This window comes from Bubalus kerabau, chromosome 2 (assembly GCF_029407905.1).
Source record: "Bubalus kerabau isolate K-KA32 ecotype Philippines breed swamp buffalo chromosome 2, PCC_UOA_SB_1v2, whole genome shotgun sequence".
NCBI lineage: Eukaryota > Metazoa > Chordata > Mammalia > Artiodactyla > Bovidae > Bubalus > Bubalus kerabau.
This window is the reverse complement of record NC_073625.1, coordinates 103,005,263-103,029,898: the sequence shown is the minus strand read 5'-3', so window position 1 is coordinate 103,029,898 and position 24,636 is coordinate 103,005,263. Positions and strand designations below refer to the sequence as shown.

At 41.5% G+C, this 24,636-nt stretch overlaps 1 protein-coding gene across 3 annotated transcripts in view; it reads right to left on the bottom strand.

The window, feature by feature from the left end:
* The window catches only part of PHLDB2 (pleckstrin homology like domain family B member 2), a 128,027-nt gene extending 104,505 nt beyond the window's left edge, over positions 1-23,522 (bottom strand). The window contains exons 1-2 of one of the 3 annotated variants that reach the window (XM_055568135.1): positions 23,397-23,522; positions 20,182-20,296 (exon numbers count right to left, since the gene is read on the bottom strand). In XM_055568135.1, coding sequence (XP_055424110.1) covers positions 20,182-20,248 — 67 coding nt within the window. In that variant the 5' untranslated portion in view covers positions 20,249-20,296; positions 23,397-23,522. Of the gene's footprint in view, positions 1-10,366; positions 10,435-10,703; positions 11,127-20,181; positions 20,297-23,396 lie in introns of those variants that run through there. The other 2 variants (XM_055568137.1, XM_055568136.1) reach the window with 2 other exon arrangements.
* Between the last annotated feature and the right edge of the window lie 1,114 nt (positions 23,523-24,636).

Sequence of the window (24,636 nt, the reverse complement as noted above, 5' to 3'; positions counted from 1 at the left end):
CAATTATTTCCTCTCATCTCTAAATCCTCAACCTCTGGCATCTCTGCACACAAACCACACCTCTCCACACAACCCCACACCCATTGGCAAACACCTCCCCCTGCAGCATATATTCCCAGATGCTCTCTTCTTTAAAGAACCCCTCCCATCCAGCATCCCAAACCAGGAGCCTCCCCACTGTCTCAACACCAACCTGCATAGAACTTCACCTCCCACTCATACAACCCAGCTTCCTAAACTCTGTTCCTTTAAACTCTCCCACCACACCGAAGATTTTACATCTCAGTGCAGGAAAGAAAAAAACAAATTTTAATAAAATTAAAAACAAAAAAAACAAAAGCCTGGGAGTAGACATAGTGCCCTTATTGGTTCTTTGAAAACAAACAGAGTAGCAAATGGACTGTCATTCCTTGTTCCTTACACCATGTTCTTTATCATTTAAAGATCTGCTTCTTTGAACAAATAATTATTATCTACTAGATACATGTAGATAGGCTGATTATCTCCAAGGAGGGGATTTTTATCTCTCAAAAATCCAGAAAAGCAGTATCACAGGAATAAATGTATTTTAATGGCAGCATAAGGAGGATGTTTGGTTTCTGCAGACTGAGCCTGTCACAAAAGTAAATCTCATGTGTGCAGATGCAAACACACACTCACAGACACACAGAGACAGACACGCACGGCCCACATGCCTATAGCAGTCTAAAAGGCACAAAGGCTTTGTGACTGCCAGAGGAGGCTCTTCAGAATCCAGGCAAGCTGAGGCAACTTCAGAATTTGCCAGGTGTCGGGGTGATGCACAGCAGGCTGGGGAGAAAGGGAGGACCACCGGAATGCCAACAGGATCTCAGGACACTGATCACACAGTTTCTTTCTGGATTTCCCTGTTTTCCCTTTTGAATTTTTATTTTATTATGTTTTGAAAAACATCTAAAAGAAGAGGTAAGGGAGACCATTAAAGAAAGAACAAAAGTATCAGATGATGCCACAGGGAGGAAGGAAGCACAGAAGGGAGTGGAGAGTGATGAGGGGATGGGAGAGGCAATGAGAGATGGAAGAAGGGATGACAAAAAGTAAAACAAACAAAAATGTTTCAGCTTCTTCCTATCACAATAAAGCAGTCTAACCCCACGATGGCTTTCCAAGTGGCTCAGTGGTAAAGAATCCGCCTGCCAATGCAGGAGACAAAAGAGACGTGAGTTTGATCCCTAAGTCGGGAAGATCCCCTGCAGTATAAAATGGCAATCCACTCCAGTATTCTTACCTGGGAAATCCCATGGACAAAGGAGCCTGGCAGGCTGCAGGGGTTGCAAAGAGTCAGACACATCTGAGCAACTGAGCACAACAAGCTAGCACACAAACCCCATGCTACCATTCCTTTCCGTCATTTCTAGCCTACTGACATCGAAGCTCTATCAAAAAACACTCTACATGGTATCCAGTGGTTCCTAACGGTAACCACAGTCAATAGCAATAACCATATTTAAATGAAGATCTGTATCCCCTGTGATCAGAAGTGACTTTTTACAAAGTCCAGATTGTTTTATATTAGGAATTATCAAGAATCTTTGAGGACTCATTAAAGAAAGTAAAACATCGATTATAGAGATTTTAAATAATTTTGTGCTAGTCCCTTGAATAAAACTTGTCTGTATGAACTTGAAAATATTCTTTAACTATCCTAGAAATTTGGCGCCATATTTCCTACAATAACTCTTCAGCCAATGAGGCAGGCAGGGGAGGAAGGACAAAAAACAGGAACAACCTCAAAAATCAACTGGGTCATTCAAATTCCCTTCCTACCTGCAAAATTCCTGATTTTTACCTAAATATGCCAGACGTGACTTTTACCAGTTGGACTCACATTTGCGTCTATATCATTATTAAAGCAGTTTTGGGCTTCCCTGGTGGCTCAGATGGTAAAGAACCTGCCTGCAATGCAGGAGACCCAGGTTCGATCTCTGGGTTGGGAAGATCCCTTGGAGGAGGGCAGGGCAACCCACTCTAGTATTGTTGCCTGGAGAAGCCCATGGACAGAGGAGCCGGCGGGCTACGGTCCATGGGATCACAAAGAGTCAGACATGACTGAGTGACTAACACTTTACTTTCAAAGCAGTTTTAGCAATGTCTGAAAAAGACACAATATTAATGTAATAAGTATATATATGAATATATATATCTTAAAAATTAAGTTTAACACAGTGCTATGGTAGGAAAGTTCTCAAATTAAAAGCATGCTGTCTCAATTATAGAAAATAAAAAGAACAGAGGAATATGAAACACACCATAGAGATGTTATCACTTAAATCTAAAACATGGGAAGTCTACAGAAAAATAACCAATGTCTTCAAGCAGCAAATGGTAAGAAAAGAAAAAGAAGAGAGGGAACTGTTCTAGATTAAGAGACCCAGGAGACACGTTATTAAGTTGCTAAGTTGTATCCAATTCTTTTGCAACCCCATGGACTGTAGCCCACCTGGCTCCTCTGTCCCTGGGATTTCCCAAGGAAGAATACTGGAGTGGGTTGCCATTTCCTTCTCCAAGGGAATCTTCCCAACCCAGGGATCAAACCTGCATCCCCTGAATTGCAGGCAGATTTTCTACTGCTGAGCCACCAGGGAAGCCCAGGAGACATACCAATTAACAATTAAATACAATGCACAGGCTGTGTTTGGATCTTGTCTTGAAAATCCAACTATTAAATGAAAAATGTATGTGACAATCAGAGAATCTGAACACTGGAAAAAATATTTTAATTACTGGCTTTTTTTTTAAGGTGTAATAATGATATTGTTGGACTTTTTAAAAATCCTAAACTCTTAGATTTACATTTTTATGAATAAAATACTACAGTATTTCGAATTCGCTTGATAACAATCTATGTTTTGGGGAAGTAAGGTCTACAGATGAAACAAGATTATCGTATGTACATAACTTGAAACTGAATGATGGGTACTTGGGATTTCACTGTATTATTCTTCTAATTTTTATGTACATTTACAATTTTCCATAACAAAATATTTAAAAAGTACAAGATGCATGCATTCTAAAAATAAAATATGAATAAAAATATACGAATATATACTGACTTAAAAATTATAGTGGCTCACTTTACAAAGAGGGATGTGTTTATACCAGTGGCTCCTGGCTGATTTTTTAAAGAGCACGAAATACTAACCCTCTATCATGTTGAATTAAGCTCCTAAAAGCTTATTTTTAAAAATTAACTTGAAGAAATTTAAAAGGAAATGCACTGTCTAAATTACAAGTATTAGATCACTATATTTAGAATACTTGCAAGATAATGAATGGTAGGTAGTGGTATCTAAATTTCATTACCATGTGTATTCAAATAAAATCCATCCCTTCAGAAAGTTAAAATAGAAACACAAAAACTGCCATACCTGTGATATCTTGAAGACTTTCAGCCTCAAAAACATTAAAACAAACACACACACACTTTATAAATTCTTAAATTATGTGATGGCTTCTCTGAAAGTGGGAGAGTTCTTTGGGTTGGAAATTAAAAACCCATATTTTCAGGGTTCTTTATAGAATCCTAAGATAGCTTCAGTTGAAGAAAAAGGCTTCTAAAATTTTCCCAAATAAAGTAAATGTTTCCAGATGTTTTTTACTCCTCATCATCAGCATAATTCATCCCCTGGTTTAGGTGATTCTGATTGTAGCCTCTGAAGAATCCTCCCACATCATGTGACCACCATAGTGAAGACAAAGCCAAGAAGCAGAGTCCCAGAATAACTAAGTTGGAGGTCTTGAATGTCTAGGTTTCCCAGGTGGCAAAGTGGTAAAGAATCTGCCTGCAATGCAGGAGCTGCGGAAGACGGGGTTTTGATCCCTGGGTCGGGAAGATCCCCTGGAGGAGGGCATGGCAACCCACTCCAATATTCTTGCCTGGAGAAATCCCACAGACAGAGGAATCTGGCGGGTTACTGTCCATGGGGCTGTAGAGTCAGACACAACTGAGCACGTACTTCCTGGAATGTTAGTGAACAGACATTCTGCACGTCTTACTTGCTGAGGCAAAGGGGCACTAGAGGAAAAAGCGTTCTTTAAAGCCAATTTTATCCAAGAAAAATTATTGACCCTGGGATCATATGGAGATAAAGATGTTCTCTCTTGACCCTGAAACCACCTCTCTAGGCTGGAATTGGAAGCTGAGAGTCTGTGGGATCAAACTCTGATCTCTACACCATCCTGTCCCAGTCCACACCAGCAATCAAAATAAATTCTTTTAAAAGTCAGCGTCTATTTTTCCAAAGTAACATTCACCAAACCCAAACACCCTAGGCTCCTCACTCCCTTACCCAATATTTATGACCTGGAAATAGTCAGGAACTCCTATGGACAAAGAAGCCTGGTGGACTACAGTCTATGGGGTCGCAAGAGTCAGACACAACTTAGTGACTAAACCACCACCAAGCAGGCTCAGGAAGGATGGAACAAACCCAAGTTGACCACATCACCCATGGTTATAATGTTTTCTCCTTTACCTAAAAAAATGGAGTGGTTAGGCTAAAAATACTATAAAGTAAGCAAAACAATAATGAAATCATCTCTTCATTACTTAACTGTGGATTATGCAAAGTGGGTGGTACAGACACTTAATTTTTTCCTTTCCTATTACCTACTTTTTAACCATTTATTTCAATGGAAGGAAAAGGAAAAAAGGACTTGAACTAGCAAAGGTCAATAAACAACTGACTACACTAAATTCAATCAATGCTGTTTTTTACATCTGCCCAAAAGACCTAATTAAGGAAATGGTTACTACATTAGGATGTCTTTTTATTGTAGTGGCCAATCTAGTGCAAAGAATACTGGATGGGCTGCCAGAAACACAAGTCAGGAGACTCATCCCTAGTCCTGGTTCTGCCAAAATAACCAAGAGAAGAAAGAGCCAGAGCAAGTCACTTGGCTTGTCTTCACCTTGTTTTAGCAGAGGTTTCCCCATATTTAAAATGGTGAGGGTGAACTAGATGTTTTTCTGTTCCAACCTTCTAGGTTCCCACAGGCACAGGTTAAATAACACAGGAGTGCCATTTATACAATGCAGGAAATGGAAATGACCGCAGAACACAAACACGTTTCGGTGATAAGGTGGCAGCTACCTAACTGGGAAAAGACTGCACTGGCAGTGTTGCCCATGACCTTCCAAGGGCATGGTAAATTATTTCAGCATCACATAGTGAGAACAAAAGGTCAGAGCCATGTTAGTGTAATATGATATGGGAATTTGATTCAGCATGATATATACGAAACATTTTGTCTACATTCCCATGGTTTGCAATTTCCTTACTAAATCTTAAGCTGTTTTTTGAAAACCTACTTCTGCAATGACGTAAGCAGTGTGGCAGCCAGACCTCACTTCCCAAGCCCCCTCTGACTATCGCTTGGCTACAAAGCACAACTCAGGCTACATTTGAACTGGGCAAAAGAATGCAGAAGTCGGCTTTCCTTTGCTTTTACCTCCCTTTGTTTCAGCAATTTAGTGATCAAGAAACAAATCTAGGAGAAATCTTTTAACTTTTAGCTTTTTTCCCATTCCATATGCTAATTCCACAAGTATATCGCCATCTGGATTGATCATATGCTGCTTGCAAACAAAATACTCTAAGATAATCAACACTGATTTCCACTCAACTCTAGATTTGGCAGCAAGTCTTAGAAAAAGCTGACCCCACTTGAGGTAACAATTATTAAATATTGGAATGAACTAACTTTTCCTTCCCCTTAATTTGCAAAGTAAGGAAAAACAGATATTCTAATAAATCAACCCACTCACACTAAGCAAAACAAGTATCTTCTGTTAAAAAAAAAAAACCTCTCAACAAGTCTCCCTATAACTTAGCCTGTTGCTCTATGTCTTATTTATCTGTTTCTTTGTATGGAAAGCGTCTCCAGTCCCTAGCCTTTCCACTGAATCTCAACAAAATGATTTTTATACTTGGGTTTGTCCTATGGACCATTAGCTGCTATAAATAACAACCTTGCCTTTAAAGCAGATACAGCACAAAGCTTTTCATCAACATCTAAGAAACATTCCTAAATATCATGAAAATAACTGTGCAAATTAACTCCAGAAGAATTCGAATTCCTGGGTGGCAGAGACAAGTTCTGCCTTACTTATTTTGAAGGGGTGTGAAAACCTGAGCTACCCTTTTTGGTTTTACTCACTTTCAAAAGACAAGAAATCATATTAATCAAATGCCAATAAATATTTCCAGTTGAAATTATAAACAAAAATACACATTCATCTTCTGTCCCATCACCTGAAAAATAAGTAACAAGAATGACTAGATGAAAAATGATCATGAAAAGGATGCTATGCCCCTTTACTGCAACACCTGCAGAGAGCAGACCTCTTGAAAAAGTCATCACTTCTGAATCATTTCTAAATATACTACTACGTACTTGGCCTTGAGGCACACCCATGGGCTACTTGTTGAAACGATAAGAACTTAACGCAGTGAGGTTCAGAGCTCTTCCAGGAAAGGCACACTAAAGAATTCTCCTATATTGCCAGAACCTCCCAGATTTGAGGCGTATAACTACCCTGGCAGGACCACTCAGCACACAGAACTGAAACCCATAATTACAGGCCTAATGGGTAATCATAGCCATGTAAATGCAAGAGCTGCCATATGTGCACAGCTTTTCTGATCACCAAAAGCTCACTGAGATAACTCCTGTCTGTAAGCAGAACCATTTACAAAGACCATGCCTTTGAAACTCTCCCAGGAAGTGAACAAAAACTTTATGTTACTATCAATTTTTTCCCCATTAAGTAAACAGAAGGAACAGTAGAGACCAGGAGTGTACAAGAAAGCAACAATGAAAGAGGAGGTCTGGTTTGTAGGTTCTAGCAAACCAAGTGAATTTAAATAAGAGGATTTCTGAGATTCCTTTTACCCTCATTATTATTTTGCCCTATTTCCCCAGAGAAGTGCCATGCTTGAACTGTCTTCGGATTCCTAACCCAAGTTCTACACGAACATCACATTTATCTTAGATATCCACTCATCAGCTTATGAGTTTCCCCCACCACTTCATGCTCGTTTCCTAAAACATCAGGTATCATTTTTTAACACTGTATTCAGGAAGCCTCTCTCATTATCCCTTCTGTCCAAAACAACCCTATCCATTCAGGCCCTCTACTCTTAACCCAAAAGGCAGAGAGAGAAAAAAAAATCTCAAATGTTCTGTTTTGTACCTGGATTCAAAAGCAACATCTGCTATGAGCTGTGGAGCCATCTGTTGCCCACTTGGCCATGGGAAGGACGGTGCAGGCCACAGACATGGAGTGTCACGGGCTGCACAATAGAATTATGCCCATCTTGGGGCTGACACACCCAAGCATATGCTCCACAGTCACCATGGCTAACAGTACCCTTCCCCCATCAAACAGTGTATTTCCTTATAGACAATGGTACTTCTAAATTCTCACAAAGGGTTGTCAGTTTTTTAAAAACTTTCATTTGCCTGAATATCAGTTTCTAAATTCTCTAATCCTGGGTTGCACCAAAAACTAACATCTGTCACTAATACATTTGAGACTTTATCAGTCACTATTTGGGGGCATCTCAGTTTTTGTGTCTATAAAACAAAAACGTTGAGTCCAGTGACCTCTGAGTCTCCTTGACACTGTAACACTTCCAAATTCTGTCATTTTAAGCCAGCTCGAACTCCGTGAACACAAGTTCCTTCACATCTATGGTATATTAAGACTCCTAATGCCAAGGTCAAAAGAATCTACTGCAGACACAAAGGTCTCTTTGGGTTGAGCAAGAACACAGTTTCTTGAAGACCCAAATTAGATTAAGATCCTTAACCTTGTTAACATATGCCCTCAAGGTACTCGCCTAATGAAGAGTTTGGGGCTCAATAATTTATTGTTTGTGTGTCCTGGACATTATAGGATATTACCCAGCATCTGAGGCCTCTACCCACTAGAGGCCAGTCAAAGTTGGCCATTGGGGTTGTCCCCAAACCCCAGTTGAGACAACCAAAAATGTCTCCAGTCATTGGTCAATAACCCCTGGGGAGCAAACACCCCTCTCACTCCAACGCCTCCATTTAGAACTGCTGCTGTTGTATATACCAGAGCTTTATAATAAAGCACATCATTTGAAAGTATTTTTGTTTCAAATAGATGACATTTACACATTTAATACATGCATCAAGGCTTAACAGATAGTCAGATTTATAAAGCACATGTATTCCACTTGGAAGATGTACAAAAGCACTGTCTTTCCAAGTTATTCATAGAACCAACCACCTTCCTACTAAGGGTTGAGAATTAGCATGCAAAGTCATAACCACAACTGCTCTTTCAAAGTGTTCAAAAGCATTCATGCTTTTCACAGTAACTCTTCTAGTGCACTCCACAGTCAACCCTTGCATACAGCACAGACCTCAAAACAGGGTTTGGAGGAAACAGCAAAATCGAGTGGTGGGTTTAATCACTTCAGCTTTTTCTTCCCTTTCTTGCACAAAAGCCAGTAAATAAAATATTTCTGAAAAGACTGTTAAACAGTTCCAGCTTTGGTACAGGGGTCTTTAAGAAAGGAGGCAGGAGGTAGCCAGCTCTCAGACCAATTTCCCAAGTGTCTTTTCCTCCCTCACTTCAAATGGGGATCCAAGAGGCCACCCCTTGAATCCAGTCCTCAGCCCAAAAGGACAGCAGCTGGCAGCAGCATGAAACAGATTGAAGGCTGCAAACTGACTGAAATGATGACTGCTAGCCAAACATCTCAATTTTCCATTTGTGAAAGGCTGGGATTTGCAAACCTCTGGGTCTCAGGAGGTGAAGGCTACAGTACTCAACTAAGCAAAACCTCGACTCCCCCTCACTTTTAAAGGAAATCCCAGTTGTGAACTTTCAGGGACTTTACCGAGTTTCTCAAGGACATATGTTTAAATTTCCACAGCGTATATGTAAGACAAAAACAATTTTTAAAAAATCTTTTAATAACCTAAGTCCAGGAAATGAAAAGGGAATCATGAATAGACACAACTGTTACTTTTCAGAGAACCTTAGCTCTTTATTCAAACAAATATTTACACAATTGAGGGCAATGGTACCAGGGATATAGCCATTCTGTTAAAACAGTGGGCAACTCTAAAGATTGATTTATCCCAAATCAGACTACTCTGTTGCTATCCTACCAGGAACGAAGAATTCAAGTGCTCCCAGGGCAAAAGTTTAACTAACCCTCTGAAATTGTGAACTTCATTTAGACCTCACCCAGCTGAATTCAGATGTTAGAATCCTGGAGACAAATCCAAGGGCTTGTTAAGCCAAACTACGAAGCTAAAAGTTACAAGTCCAATACTTGAAAATTAATATCTGTAATTAACACATTCATATAATGCAGGGAAATGTGACTGACATATATTTACCCTAAAAGCAAGCCACATTTTTATGCCTCTTCTCTTCGTTCCACTCCCAGCTGCGTCTGGCTGTGACTAGCCATGCATTCTAGAATTCTTGAGAGCAACTTGAGAGCAGGAGAAGGAAGCGTTCTAGGGAAGACAGCAGGGCAGGCGAGAGGACTTCCAGCCGCGGGCAAGCGGACCAACAAAAAGCCAGCGGGCGCAGTTCCTGCTTGTACGTGAGAAAGGTAGATGGGTAGCAGGTTCGACTTCTGAAGCGCTTTCAAACAGGAAGCCCCAACTTTGGAAGGGACAGCCTGTCAGCCTTTTAATTTCCTGGCGGTGGCGGGAGTTAGCCAGGTCCTCGGCGCTTTAGTTAAGAGATGACTGTTGAAGCTAAGTTATTCAGTACACCAGCAAACATTTCAGCTGCGCCTTGGCGGTGCCGGGCTCGGGTGAAACGGGTTCAAAGCATTCCCTACTTCCAGGCGCTATCTCTAGGGGTGCGGAGGCCACCATACCATACATTTGGGGGGAAACCACGGCCAAACAGGCATTAAGACTCTAGACGGTTTAAACTCGCGAACCCCAGTTTCGAAATAAAGTGAACCAGAAGGACAGCTAGCTAGATATTTGGGGGAGGGGGTCTTTTCTGAATTGCTCGACCACACCATCCAGCAGCGGACCTTCTCTTTTCTCCGCCCCCGGCGACAAAGCAACTCTATCGCGATCCCTCTCTCCGGGAGTATCCAGACGTCTCTGCCAAAGTTGCCTTGGATCTCCCCAAATCCCGCCCGTTCCCTACGATCGCTCTGTGAGCCGCTCTTCCACCTCCTCACTCCCTCCCGAGGATCCTCTCTACCGAAGTCCACCCATTCTTGGGGTTCAAAGCTGCGCAGCCCAGCCTGGGCTTTTGTCCCTGCAGCTTGCAAGAGAAGCAAGAAACTCTGCGTCTCCGGCACCTACTCACCGTCTCATCTTCCCTCCGAGCTGCCGCTCTCCACCGGCCCCGCCGCCGGCGCTTGGCCCCCGCCTCCCTCCCACCCTCCCTCCGGCCCCGACCCCCGGGCCCAGCCGCCGCCGCCGCCCCAGCCGCAGCGGTCCGGCCACTCTGGACTCGCCGAGCGCAGTCAGCGCGCCCCTCCTGGCCCGGGCGGCCACTGCCTCCTCTCCGCCCCCAACCCTCGGCCGCGCAAATGGGCGGCGACCAACTCGGCGGCGGGGGAGGCAGCGCCCCCGGGGACCCGCTGGAAGGCTAGAAGCCGGCGAGGCCCCCTCCAGCCCGCCGGCCGCCGCCCCCTCCTCACCTGGCGGGTCGGCGCGGCCCAGTGTCCGCGGCTCGAGAGAGGAAGCGCGCTGCGGGCACCCAGCCGCTGGGTGCAGTCCCCCTCGGGCCGCGGTGGTGGGCTCCGCGCCACTCAGTCCCGCACCCCGGCCCCCTTCGAGCGCGCCGCGGCGGGCACCTAGGGTCTCGGAGCAGTGAAGTGGACGAAGGTGCCTGGCAATTGGCAGTCAGGGCTTTTACTGCTGCGGGAGGGGTCTGGCCCCATCGGAGGGCGCCAGCTTCGAGGAGCCGCGTGTAAAGCCGCGGTGGAGACTGTGTGGCAGGCTTTCCTAAGGAGCTGGAAGAGGGGCGGGAGGGTGCACGTCCTCCAGCTAAGATCTCCTCACGCAGCGGGGAAGTTTCTACTGGGAAACTCCAGGTGACCGCGCCTCCTCCCGACAGTTCGCCCGCGGGCAGGTACCTGATGCGTCAGAAAAGCAGTTCTGCAAAGCTGTTGGGGCACCGACTCAGCTGAGGATTTTAAACTAACTGTGCTGATTTCCTTTCGGTTCTTTCTCTCCAAAGTTTCTACATTTTCCAGCGTGTTTTTCTCAGTTGCTGCAACCAATGAAAACAATGCTGATATGAATGGAGAGTGCGTTCGCGGAAGGTGACCAATTGGACTTAGGGCGTCCTTAGTCCATCTCTCCAAGGGGGCCTGTGAACCTCTGGCAAGTTCTGGGTGATTCTTTGGCTTACAATGAGAAAGGTCATCAGTCCTGGAGAAGCTCACAATAGCAAGAAAGAGCGCAATAAAGTGCAAACTCATTTCTGGTCAGTATTGCTTTGATTGGGCAAGTTGTTTCAACTCCTAGCAACAATGTCATGTACACCAGGGGTCCCCTAACACCCAGGATCTAATGCCTGATGATCTGAGGTGGAGCTGATGTAATAATAATAGAAATATGAAGTGCACAATAAATGTAATGCCCTTAAATCATCCGGAAACCATCCTCTCCCCTCCCCATCTGTGGAAAAATTGTCTTCCATGAAACAATTTTGTTTGAAAAAATTGCAAACAATTTTCAAACTGGTCCCTGGTGCCAAAAAGGTTGGGGAACACTGATATACAATATAGTAACAATGATAACTGACATTGTAGGATGGTTAAGAAGCTTCTGGATAATGTATACAAAGTTCCTGACGCCGTGAGTGGCACTCAGGCACTCAACAAATAGCTTATTTATAACGCACTTTTCATTTTTGCAAGTAAAGTCTGACTTCTAATTTACAGGAGAGGTCACCTCTGAGCTCCTTGGTGTTCTATAGGCATTATTTTTCCCTGCCCTGGCTCTTTCTCCCACAGAAACATAAAAAAACCAATAGGACACTTAAATGGCCCAGCAGTTTTCCCCTATTAGATCATCCCATCCCTATAAAAACATGTTCTTGCTCCCATCTTAAAAACAAAAAACTCTTGAATCCACTTCCTCCTCCTGCCACTTACCCTCCCTTTTTTCCCCTTCTCAGCCACAGCTAAAGAAAAGCCACCTCCAAGTTTTTTCTTCCCATTTATTCCAATCAGGCTTTTGCTTCTACTATGTCCGGTAGAACTCTTTCTATCAAGATCAGGCTCCTAAATTGGATGCTTTCTCAGGTCTTATCTCATTTGAACTATCAGCAGAAATTAACAGTTGCACACATGTTTCCCCCTGTAAACTTTATTTGGACTTCCACAACTTCTTCATCTTTTTTTTCCTCCTAACTCCACTGTTGGTTCTTTCTCAGTCTCCCTTGCTGGTCCCTTCTCTTCTCCCAGTGTCCAGAGTCCCCAGAATTCAGACTTTGGACCTCTTGTCTATTTACACTCACTCCCTGGGTTATCTCATCTTGTATCCTGGCACTATAGATTACGTGTGTGGTGATGACTCCCAAATTTTACCTCCAACCTGAACATCCCCCCTGAACTCCAGGCTACTGCCCACTTAGATGCCTACTAGGCTTCTCCCACCTAACATTCTTGACTCTGAAATTCTGAAATTCTTTCCTCTGTCCCCCAACCACTCTGTCTGAATTGAAATCTTCCTCACATCAGGCCCAAAATCTGGGTGTCATCCTTGACTTTTCTATTTCTATCACCTTTCGAATCCAATCCATCAGGAGAAAAAAAAAATCATCTCTACTTTCAAAATAAATCCAAAATTCAATTACTTACTACCTCCATGACTGAGCAACTAACACACACACACACACACACCCCACTGTTACTAGCACCCTAATCTACCATCATGTCTTGATTTTATCCTTGACTTCTTTCTACTTTTGCCCTCATGCAGGCAGCCTTCAATATAGCCAGAAGATATCAGCAAGGTACAAGAGTTAATGAAATGTGAAATGCAGACTCCAACATCTTAAAATGTATAGGAGGCACTCAAAATTTAGCATATTATAATTGTAATAATTGTTCTTATCAGAATTTTTTAGTTATGATGATATTTTTAAAAATAGAAAAAAAAAGATATGAGCTCTTTCCTTCTACTTTTTCCATTTCCTGGGTTCTTTAAAACAAAGTCCCCTATTTAATCATAAACCCAGACACACCTCCTCTTGTCTGCCATTCCCTATTGTCCACCAGGGATATTGTGTTGTAAACAGGAGCACTTCCTTCCCTTTCCCTTCTCTAGGATCTGTAGTGGTTAATAGTATCTGATGGTACTTTTCAAAGGTGAAGTGTGGCATACAGAGATGTAATTAATTATTTATGGATTATTTCATTTGCAGTTAGTTTTCATTAGCATAGACTGGTTGGACTTGATTAGCTCATGTCCTGAATCTATACTGTTTTTCCTTCTGCATAGCCCAACAAATCTTTGAAGCTACCAACTTGGCCATGATTTGGCCAGTGGAGCAACTGTTTGAAGTGAAATTATCTTTAATATTATGCCTATGTAAAGAATCAAGGTTTTATTTGCAGAGTGCAGTGGAATGATCATTGATTTTGGAATCATGAAGATCTGGGTTTAATCCCTGACTCAGCCCCTTTACCAGTCAGATAATTGGAGTGTGTTATTTACCTTCATTGAGAAACAAGTTTGTTTTCTGAAAAAATGGGATAAATAACACCCAACTCATATGTTTATGAATTAATGTGATAATGTAGCTATCATTCCTTGTACAGCAGAAAGCACAGAGATTACTCAAAAGTGGTTTCTTTATATTATTATTATTCTTTTTAAATGAAAATAGTATATATTTAAGGTGGACAACAGGCATATTTTATGGACATACATGTAGTGAAATGATTGCTATAGTCAAGCTAATTAACACACCTTCTCACATAGTTAATTTAACTTTTGTATGTAAATGAGAACAGTGTAAATCTGATCTCACCAAATGCCCTATATTTAACAAGGTATCATGCTATTACATTAGATCATCATACTTATTTATCATTTAACAACTTTGTACCTTTTGATGAACATCACCCATTTCCCTCATCTCTTTTCCCCTGGTAACCACCTTTCCACACTCAGCTTCTATGTAATCCACGTTTTTAGGTTCCACATTAAGTGAGGTCGTGAAGATTTTTCTCTTTCTGTGCCTGGTTTATTTCACTTAGCAGAATGTCCTCATCAAAAGAATAGTTTCCAACCACATTTGCCCTTCTCCTTTGTCAGTGACATCAGCCATCATTCTGTACTGTCTTATTGAAGTTGAGTTCATAAATTCCTTTTAGAATTTAGTATTAGGATAAATTTTCTCTCAAAAAAGCTATGTACTTTCATTTCTTAGAAAAGTTATCTTCATCTATTTTCACATTAGATTTGCAGTCATTGTTAAGGAAAACTATACAAACCAGTGTTTTGCTTTGTATCCTGGTTGTAAGAAGCACAGTGTCACATTTACTATTAAATTATTGTACTATTATAAATTACAATTTTTAATATTTAGTAGTACAGTTTGATGTATTATATTATAATGAACGGACTTTCCAGGTGGCTCAGTGGTAAAGAATCTGCCTGCCGATGCAGGAGACCCAAGAGACAAGGGTTCAATCCCTGGGTTGGGAAGATCCTCTGGAGTAGGAAATGGCAACCTGCTCCAGTATTCTTGCCTGGAAAATTCCATGGGCAGAAGAGCCTGGTGGGCTACAATCCATGGGGTTGCAAAGAGTCAAAGATGATTTAATGACTAAGCACACACACACATATCATAATGCATAATGTAATATAGTTGTACTACTATAAATTAAGTTGTTAAGTTATTGTATCAAAGATTTTTGCCTCCTACTCTTTTTCATGTGTTTAATGTATTCATATTCCAATGACCTTATTGGATACTTGGATTTTACTCTACACTCTAATATATATGGATATTCAAATATATTAAGTAAAAATAATACATCAACTCTTCAAATTAACAGCAGAAAATTAACCAAAGTTAAAGTGGAAATGTACTCCCATGTGCTGCTTTGTGTTCAAGCTATTATAAGATTGACCAATTATGATAATTATTTAAATACATTTGAAGCATCTGATTAATTTCTGCATAAAAATGTTTCTTTATGTCCTGCCTCCGATTTTTTCTGTCACTTTGTATTGGAATCAGACAGGAAAAGGATGCTGGGACTGTGTGGGTCTGTGTCCCCTTTAGATTACTCTATCCTAGCTGTGTTTATCTGGTTTACTTTTCTAATCATTTGAGGAACTTAAATTGGTCTACTTTTCCTGCATGGCAGACTTAAAATGAAGAGTTTCTTTGTAGGTTATCTGCTCATCACAGAAAAAAAAAAACAAAACAGTGCTGCATCAGTGGTAATCCTTGATACTGCTGGCATGCTGGGAAGTCATTTTCTTTTCTCTGTTCCTCCTCTTTAATTTTTCTTTCATCTGACCTTTATCAACCCTCCAACAATCTCATACTTTGAATTCAAATTCCCCCATAATATAATATAATATAATGTAATATAGTGTATTTAATATTGTTGTTGTTGTTATTGTTCAGTCTCCCAGTCGTGTCCAACTCTTTGTGATCCCATGGACTGCAGCATGCCAGGCCTCCCTGTCCTTCACCATCTCCTATATTTATTTATTTTGGAGTCATATTTCTCAGGGATAAGTGTTTGATGTGCCAGATATATAAAGACTTCATCGCACTAGAGACTTCTGATAGCTCAGAGCAGAAGATTCAGAACATGAGGTTTGTTAAACACAAGGGAAAATTTACCAAGTGTCTGCTCTGTTCCGGACTTCCCAGGTGGTGCTAGTAGTAAAGAACCCCCTGCAGATGTAGAAGACAAGGGACACAGATTCAATCCCTTGGTCAGGAAGATCCCCAAAAGGGCATGTCAACCCACTCTAGTATTCTTGTCTGGAGAATCCCACAGACAGAGGAGCTTGGCAATCTACAATCTATAGGGTCGCGAAAAGTCAAACATGACTGAAGAGACAGCATACACACTACTCTTGTTCCACACAATATGCCTAGATGGGTGGGAAATGGAGATAAGACATTTGTTGTGTGTCTATATATAGGAATTTACTGCCTGGCATATAACTGTAATGTGATCATAAAATGCAAAAATTTAGAGAAAATGATACAAATGAGTTCAGAGAAGGAGTCTATCAGGGAAGACAACGTGTGTGGCCTTCGTATTGAAAGAACAGTCTTCCGGCAGAGGAGACAGCAGGCACACAGCTGCTGGGCAGTAAAGCCAAAGCAGGTTAGGGAAGCGGTGAGTAATGCAGCTTGCCTGAACCCACAGTACATGGCAGGAGGCTTGGGAGATAAGATCTGGGGATCTGGGGGGAGGTTTGAGGAGAGGGAAGAGATGGGACCTTGAATTTTAGATTTTATGTCTAATACCATTTTAATTACATCATTTCCTTTCTCCTAAACTTATACTGGCTCCTCCTTGCCTGATAAATACAGGAAGAGCCAGCAGCAGTAGTAAGTGATTATATAGCAGTAGGATGAAAGAGAAACACAAGCTCCAGCCACAGAATTTAAAGACCAATAAAGTGGTCCAGGTTCTGTGTCCTAACATGTCAAACAAGGTTATCAATCCAAGAAAAGTTTGCTCAATTGAATATTTACTAAGGGCCCAGTTAAGATCCTGAGTCTCCCTGCCTTCTCCTGACTGCCATCATTTTTTAAATCTTAGGATGACTCCTTGGTTACAGATTCTGAGTTCTCACAGAAGTACATGTGGAACAGGTAACGTTTGGCTATTGTGTTCAGGGATTGAACTGGAAATTCAGTGGCTTAATATTCCAAGGAACCAGTTGTGTCACCAGGAGCCTAGGACTACTTGCTTGACCTTTTAAGATGTTTCACATTATGGGGGTAATTCCTCCCAGGACAGTTGTTAAGAGAGCTTGTAAAACATTATTACGTACCATTCATCTCTGACTAGATATTTAGAATGAGTACTCAAAAAATTCTAAATGGTTGTTTGAAGCATTTATCTCTGAGATATAGAGAGTGATGCATATGACTGGTACAGTTCTTTTAGATTCATTTGAATGTCTTGCTCTTCATAAGAACCAGGCAGTTCTCTGAGTTACAAATATGCCTAAACAAGATGATCAAAATTCATTTACTGGTTCCTGAAGACGGGAACAAAATGAAATTCTATTCAGAACATCCTTCTCTTATCATTCAAGAGGTGGATCTCCATGGTATAAGCATTGTATTTATAAGATTGACATAAGAATCTCCAGAACTTTAACATAGGGAGATAGAGACACCACTACACCTTCAATGTTAATATTAAAAGTTGGCTTTATAAAAGGTTTATCAACCCAAGAACTCACAGGAGAAAAGTTACAGGTACTGAAATGGATTGGCTAGTCAAGAAGGCAGATCTGGATATGACTAAGAGTGTGTTTCCTCCCTTTCTCCCACACCTGCGTGCAGAACTTTCTGTGGCTCTCTCTCTGCTTCCTCTCCAAGAAGCCCTGGTGAGGTCTGAGGACCCCAACAACTGAGTGCTAGTGGAGGGCAATCACCTACATGATCTTCATTCTTCTAGTCTGTTGAATATTGATAGACATTGTTGTCAAGACAAGCCCTGATGTGGTTTAATGATTTCTTGTCTCACAAGCTAGTTTTGGCCCTCATCCTGCCTGGCTCCTGAGTTAATCAAAGTGACAATCCAGGTGGGAAATTCTTTACAAATTTTGAAAGTACTGTGTGGGTGGAAGGCAACATTACTTCTAATGAATAATTCACGGGTAATTAGTGCCCAAAAGAAAGTTTTCTCTCCTGTTGGTTATTAGCATCCATGTTAAATTCCCTGTGACTTGTAAATAGTTGAATGCTTTGATCCTACTGGAAATATAGGTCCCTTGTTTTCCATTTGAACTGTCCCCACCTTCAGTACGAGGAAGGTGGGGATGACGTATAGGGCAGCTGCTGAGGGATTGCTCATCTTTCGAAGCTTGCCCTTATGACGGGTGTGATGGCGAGGATGACAGGAGTAGGCAGACATTGGAATGATAAGCTTCTAAATCAAGCCTCTACTCTCAATGGCACTAATCAGAATTTGTACTTATTTTATGTGTCTCCCCCCTCCCCATTCCCTCACCTCCCCCACCCCTATAATTCTAAACTTTGTGAAGTCAGGGACCTTCTACATTGTTCATCATTATACACCCAATGCCTCCCCCATACACCATAAATTATTTGTTTAATAATTACATAAATTGGTCTTGAATACTGAAAATCTAATGTCATCACTTCAGTGATTAAGAATTCTTCACGGACTCCTCCAAGATGTGCAGATAAAATAAATCCAGAATCACTGCTTTCGCACTTAAAAAAAGTAAGTCATCTGGTTACTTTAGGCTATTTTCCTACATAGTATCTCACTGTTTCCTCTGCCCTCTCTCTGAAAGGAGGGGATGTTTTAATCATAATAAATGACTTGCAGTTAATCACATTTCATATTTGTTCACCTCTTTCCTCATAACCAGCAAAAATCAGTGCAGGAATCATGAGTTCCAGAAAGCTTTTCCCAACTCCATCCCTGGTCGTGGTTGGAGGTTGGGGTACTTCATGTTATTGGATTACAGGTTTTCTGTTTCATTGTCTATCTCTATTCAAGTCATAAAACTCCCTCAAGTAAGAGGATTGTGATGGATAATTTTATATAGCCAGGCTATGGTGCCCAATGTTTGGTCAAACATCAGGTTAGATGTCACTGTGAAGGTGTTTTTAGGTATGATTGGCACTTAAATCAGCAGACTTAGAGTAAAGCAAATTACCCTTCAAAACATGACTGGGCCTTCTCCAATAGTTGAGACCTTCAGTTCAGTCACTCAGTTGTGTCCGACTCCTTGCGACCCCATGGACTTCAGTATGCCAGGCTTCCCTGTCCATCACCAACTCCTGGAGCCTGCTCAAATTCATGTCCATCGTGTCAGTGATACCTTGAGACCTTAAGCGCATCTAGACAGAGGGTTCCCAAAGAGAATCCTCAAAAAGGAGAAATTCTCAAGACCATAACATAGAAACACTATGTCAGTTTCCAGCCTGTCCACCAGAACCCGGACTCAAGACTACAACATCAGCTCTTGTCTGAATTTCCAGCCCTCAGGCCTACCCTGAGGATTTCAGCCCTGCCAGCCCCCGTTGTGTGAGACAAGTCTTAAAAATTTCCCTCTTTTTCTCTCAGCTTCTCCTCTCTCTCTCCCTGCTCTCTCTATGTCTGTTTTTCTATACACATACACATCTCCTGTTGGTTCTGTTTCTCTGGAGAACCTTCACTATTCCAGAAGCTTTCTAGTTTAATTCTTGTTTTTAGAACACAGCACAATAAGTAAATGAAAAATTAAATCTAGCTTGAAATCCCCGTCCCTTAACAGAGGAGAACTTTGCCATGCAGAGATGTCCATTTAGTCCTGTTGAGGCCAACTAAACAGGTCCCTAGCACATCCCTGAGCACCCCCTCCCCTGTCCCCTGGTAACTTGGTCATCTGACACATAATAGAAAAATAATGAGGAAAATACACATTTTATGAACCTACTTATTTTGTTGAATGCCAGGAAATGCATTACAGAGATTCCAACAAGCACCACGTGCCCTGTGAGTCAGAGTAGCTGAGTTGGAGCCTCATCGCCCCTCAGAAGGGGACATCAGGATCAGCCTCTCTTCTGGAATACTTAAAACTTCATGTCTTTCTCTCTACATCCCATCCCACCCCTTTTTGTTTGTGTTTTGATTTTTGAATGACTGATGAGTCACTGGAAATGACCTCTTCACACCAGCTGCTTTGGCCTGCCTATCACTCCGCATCTGTTCCAAACAAAACCTCAGCAATCTTCAGTGGAGTAAATAAGCACATGATCAGAGTTCCAGGGGAGGGTTTATAGCCTCAGGCTATCTGTCTGGTATTTGCTGGACTCCTGAGTTTATGCTGGGAAAAACCAGGTCGTTCCCAGTAAGCATGACAGAGAGTAGGTACCCATTATTTACTGAAAACCCCTGAGGATGAAATGCATATCAAAAGAGTTCTCACCCACAGGCTGTCTGTCACCAACTCCCTCTTCCTTGGTGTCCTTTCTCTGGGTATTATCCTCCTCCATCAGGATCTTCTGCTGAGTCTCCAAGGATAAACTAGGATCAATGCCAGCCTGTGCACAGCAAAAAAAGAAAGGTACCATAAGCAGGAAGCTGGAAGCTGAGGCAACCTCTGAAAACTGAAGGTCAGCAGAGCTAACATCTGGGGAACACTAACAGCTGTTGAAATTGAAAAGCAGATATCCTGCATCATCCTATATTCACTCTGCTGACTATCCTTCAGAATGACAAAACCTAAACACCATCACCACTAACCAACACCAACAGAAGCATACATATGGCTAGAATAATGACAGATTTAAAAAAAAAAAAAGGATGCTGGTGAACAAGTGATGTGCAATGTTTAGACCAAGAGACACAGTCTTTCAGCATAGTTTCTACTTGCCACTTATTATTGCTTATTTTCAATTTTTCATCCCATGCTTATTAGTTACCAGCCATCATCCTGTTAGTTACTTTGTCTTTATTATATCTTTTAATTTCCACAAAATCTCATATTATAGAAAAGGAAACCAATGCCCTTGTTCTTAAGAGCTCCCCACAGAGCTCCTGAGTTTATGACAGGGTTCCCACAGCTCTCATTGTCCAGTTTTCTCTGCAGAACTCAGGGTTGCCTCAGTAGATGGTGTGGTCCCCCCATCATGTTAGAGCTCCCATTTGTTTTGCATAATATTTCTTGCTTGATTTTCACAATAACTGTAAGGTATGGAGTGAGAAGGGAAATTCAGTTTCAGACATGTTGAATTGGGGTATATCTGTAGATCATTCAAGTGAAGTATAGGATAGAGATAATGGCCATAGCTGGAGATGTATATTTAGAGGATGCAGATCGTAAAAAGTTTTGCTTTTCCTTAAAATGGGAGAAAGAAAGCTAAGCTGGTTCATAGGCTGAGGGAAAATAGACAGGGAAATTGTAAAGATCTAGGAGGCAGGAGATTAAATGATGGAGCAGGTTCCTGGAGAAGAGAAGGGGGATGAGATCATCTTATAGTTGGAGGGTTGGCCTTGACAAAGAGATATATTCTTCATTTCAAGAGAATGGATAAAGGAAACATGATAAGGATAGATACCCACGTAGTTCAAAAGCTGTGTGGCAGAAAGAGTTAAAAGGACAGGATTTTTAGATACGGAGGGCCTCACTCTAGTCAATGAAATACTATGCTAACTCTTCCACTGAAAGTCTACCAACAGGAATATTTTTGTAGAAGTTAAATGCTGAAATACAAACTTCCATAAGTTACATTAGAAAGATGCTTGAAAAACTTTTGGGCTACAAATAATACCAAGAAAGAAGACAAACCACAGAATGGGAGAAAATGTATACGAATCATGTATCTAACAAGCGACTTGTATCTAGAATAAAAAAATAAAACCTTAAAATTCAACATGGTCATAAGATCTGAATAGACATCTTTCCAAAGAAGATAAACACATGGCCAATAAACATATGAAAAGATGCTGAGCATTATTAATTATTAGGGAAAAGCGCATCAATCCCACAACTTGATACCACTTCACACCCATTGGGATGGCTGTAATGAGAAAGACAGATACTAACACATGTTGGAAAGGATAAGGTGCCTGTGGGTATGTACAAAGCCACTTTGGAAAACAGTCCCTCAGTTCTTCAAAAGGTTAAAAACAGAGCTGCAATAAGACCCAGCAATGCCACTCGTCAGCATATACCCCAAAGAAATGAAAACATGTTCACACATAACTTGAATACAAATGTTCCTATCATCACTGTTCAGAATAGTCAAAAGGTAGAAACAGCTCAGATGTCCTTCAAATATTTGTAGCATCACTATTCATAATAGCCAAAAAGTAGAAACAACTCAATTGTCCTTCAGCTAGTGAATGGATAAATACAACTGTGGTTTATCCGTACAAAGAAATATTATTTGTCCCTATAAAGGAATGATGGAGAAAGAAATGGCAATCCACTCCAGTATGCTTGCCTGGAAAATTCCATGGGCAGGGGAGCCTGGTGGGCTTCAGTCCATGGGGTCACAAAGAGTCAGACACGACTGAGCACACAGTACAGTACAAAGGAATGAAGTAATGACACATGCTCCAACATGGATGAAACTTGTATACACTATACTAATTGAAAAAAGCCACTTGCTAAGTATCACATACTGTATGATTCCATTTATAGGAAATGTCCAGAATATGCAAGGCTGTAGAGGTGCAAAGTAGATTGGTGGTTGCCTAGAGCTGGTTGTGAGGAGTGAAGGAGGGGTAAGGAGTGATTGCTAATGAGCAGGGGATTTTGGGGGGATTGATGAAAACGTTCTAAAATTAGATTGTGGGCAACTTTATGAAAGTATTTTACCGAATTCTACAACTTAAATGGATGAATTGTATGATTATGGGGATTATATCTCAGTAAGCTTTTTAAATAAAAAAGAAACGAGATCTGAGGAGAAAATTATTGACAGAGGCAAGACTGAAGAACACTGCTGAAGACCAGATAATAATAACAGCAATTATCATAAGGATTCACATGCCAGGCACTGTGCTTGGTGATTTTCCTGTATCATTTCCTTTAATTTTCACCACAAACACATATATATCAGATCTTTCCCCCTCATTCTACAGGCTATACAATTAAAGCTCAGAAAACATGTGGAGGTCAACAGCAAGAGACGAGACAAAATGCAGCCCAGGTCTGTGTCAGTCTAGAGTCTGTTTCTTAACACCTGTGCCATGCTGTCTTCCCAAGTTTTGCTTTTCTATTTAGCTTCAACTTCATTTGTTGTTGTTGCTGAGTCGCTTCAGTCGTGTCCGACTCTGTGCGACCCCACGGACTGCAGCCTACCAGGCTTCTCCGTCCATGGGATTCTCCAGGCAAGAACACTGGAGTGGGTTGCCATTTCCTTCTCCAATGCATGAAAGTGGAAAGTGAAAGTGAAGTCGCTCAATCGTGTCTGACTCTTAGCAACCCCATGGACTGCAGCCTACCAGGCTCTTCCATCCATGGGATTTTCCAGGCAAGAGTACTGAAGTGGGTTGCCATTGCCTTCTCCTTCAACTTCATAGGTTCAGCTAAATGTCAATGTCTTTAAGTCAAACTTTTCCCCCACTTCACTCCCACAATTTTGTGTCCACTGTCATCTCTACAATGTTAATAAAGAGACGCACTCTCCTTACCTCCTCCACACTCAGTAGTCCTAGAAGCACAGTCACTGGCCTCTCTGTATGGAGTGATTTCTCCAAGTTCAGAACACTGACTAAAAGTGTAGAGATAACACATCTGCCCTTTCTCTTCTGCTTGGAGAGGTTATGGTTGAGAAGAACAAATGCTAATCTTAACTCTTAGATAATGACCACACCTACCCCCTTTTAAGCTGGTTCCCTCAGGTTTTTCCTCACCAATGAACTGCAGATAGACCTAGCAACCAGTAAGGGTTCAAGAAGTTTTATCTTCCTTTTCCATTCTTTGCACAGTCCCTTTACATCCAAACCTCTAGTCTGGAATGGGATGACTATAAAAGAGGAGACAAAATATAAAGGAGACTATATATATATATATGAAGCAGTAGAAGACATTTTACCATAAAATGTGTGTGTGTGTGTGTGTGTATGTATGTGAAAGTCACTCAGTTGCATCTGACTCTTTGCTACCCTATGGACTGTAGCCTGCCAGGTTGCTCTGTCCATGGAGTTCTGCAGGCAAGAATGCTCAAGTGGGTTGCCATTTCCTTCCCCAATAAAATAAAATATCCCAATGTTTATGTGGGCTTACACTGTGGCAGACATCGTACTAGTCTTTCTCTTTTTCACTGAAATAACACTGGTTTATAACATTATGTAAGTTTCATGCATACCACATTATATTCTGACTTCTGTGTACACTGCAGCATGCTCACCACCAAAAGTCTAGCTTTCATCTGTCATCATAGAGTTGACCCCATTCCCCTCTGGTAACCATTACTCTGTTCTCTGTATCTACGTGTTTGCATTAGGGCCTTCACAGACATCCTTTAGGCCTCACACAAGCCACTGTGGGAGGTCCTCCTAATGGACAGATGAGGAAATAGCAGGTAGAAGAAAAGGAATCATTTCTCCAAGGTCACTCAGTCAGTGAGGGAAGCGACCAGAAACCTTCCAAGGGTCTGTGTGACTCTAGGGCCAGGTCTCTCCATCTCTCTATGACGCCACCTTCCACATCCTTTCTGTTATCATCAAACCTCATTTCATGGAGGTTGTTCTAAAAACAGTGTAGAGGAACATGATTCTAACATGAAAATATATTTACAAGCAATCCTGCTTTATTAGACAGAGGACAAGATGGTTGGATGGCATCACTGACTCAATGGACATGAATTTGAGCAAGCTCCGGGAGTTGGTGATGGGCAGGGAAGCCTGGCATGCTGCAGTCCATGAGGTT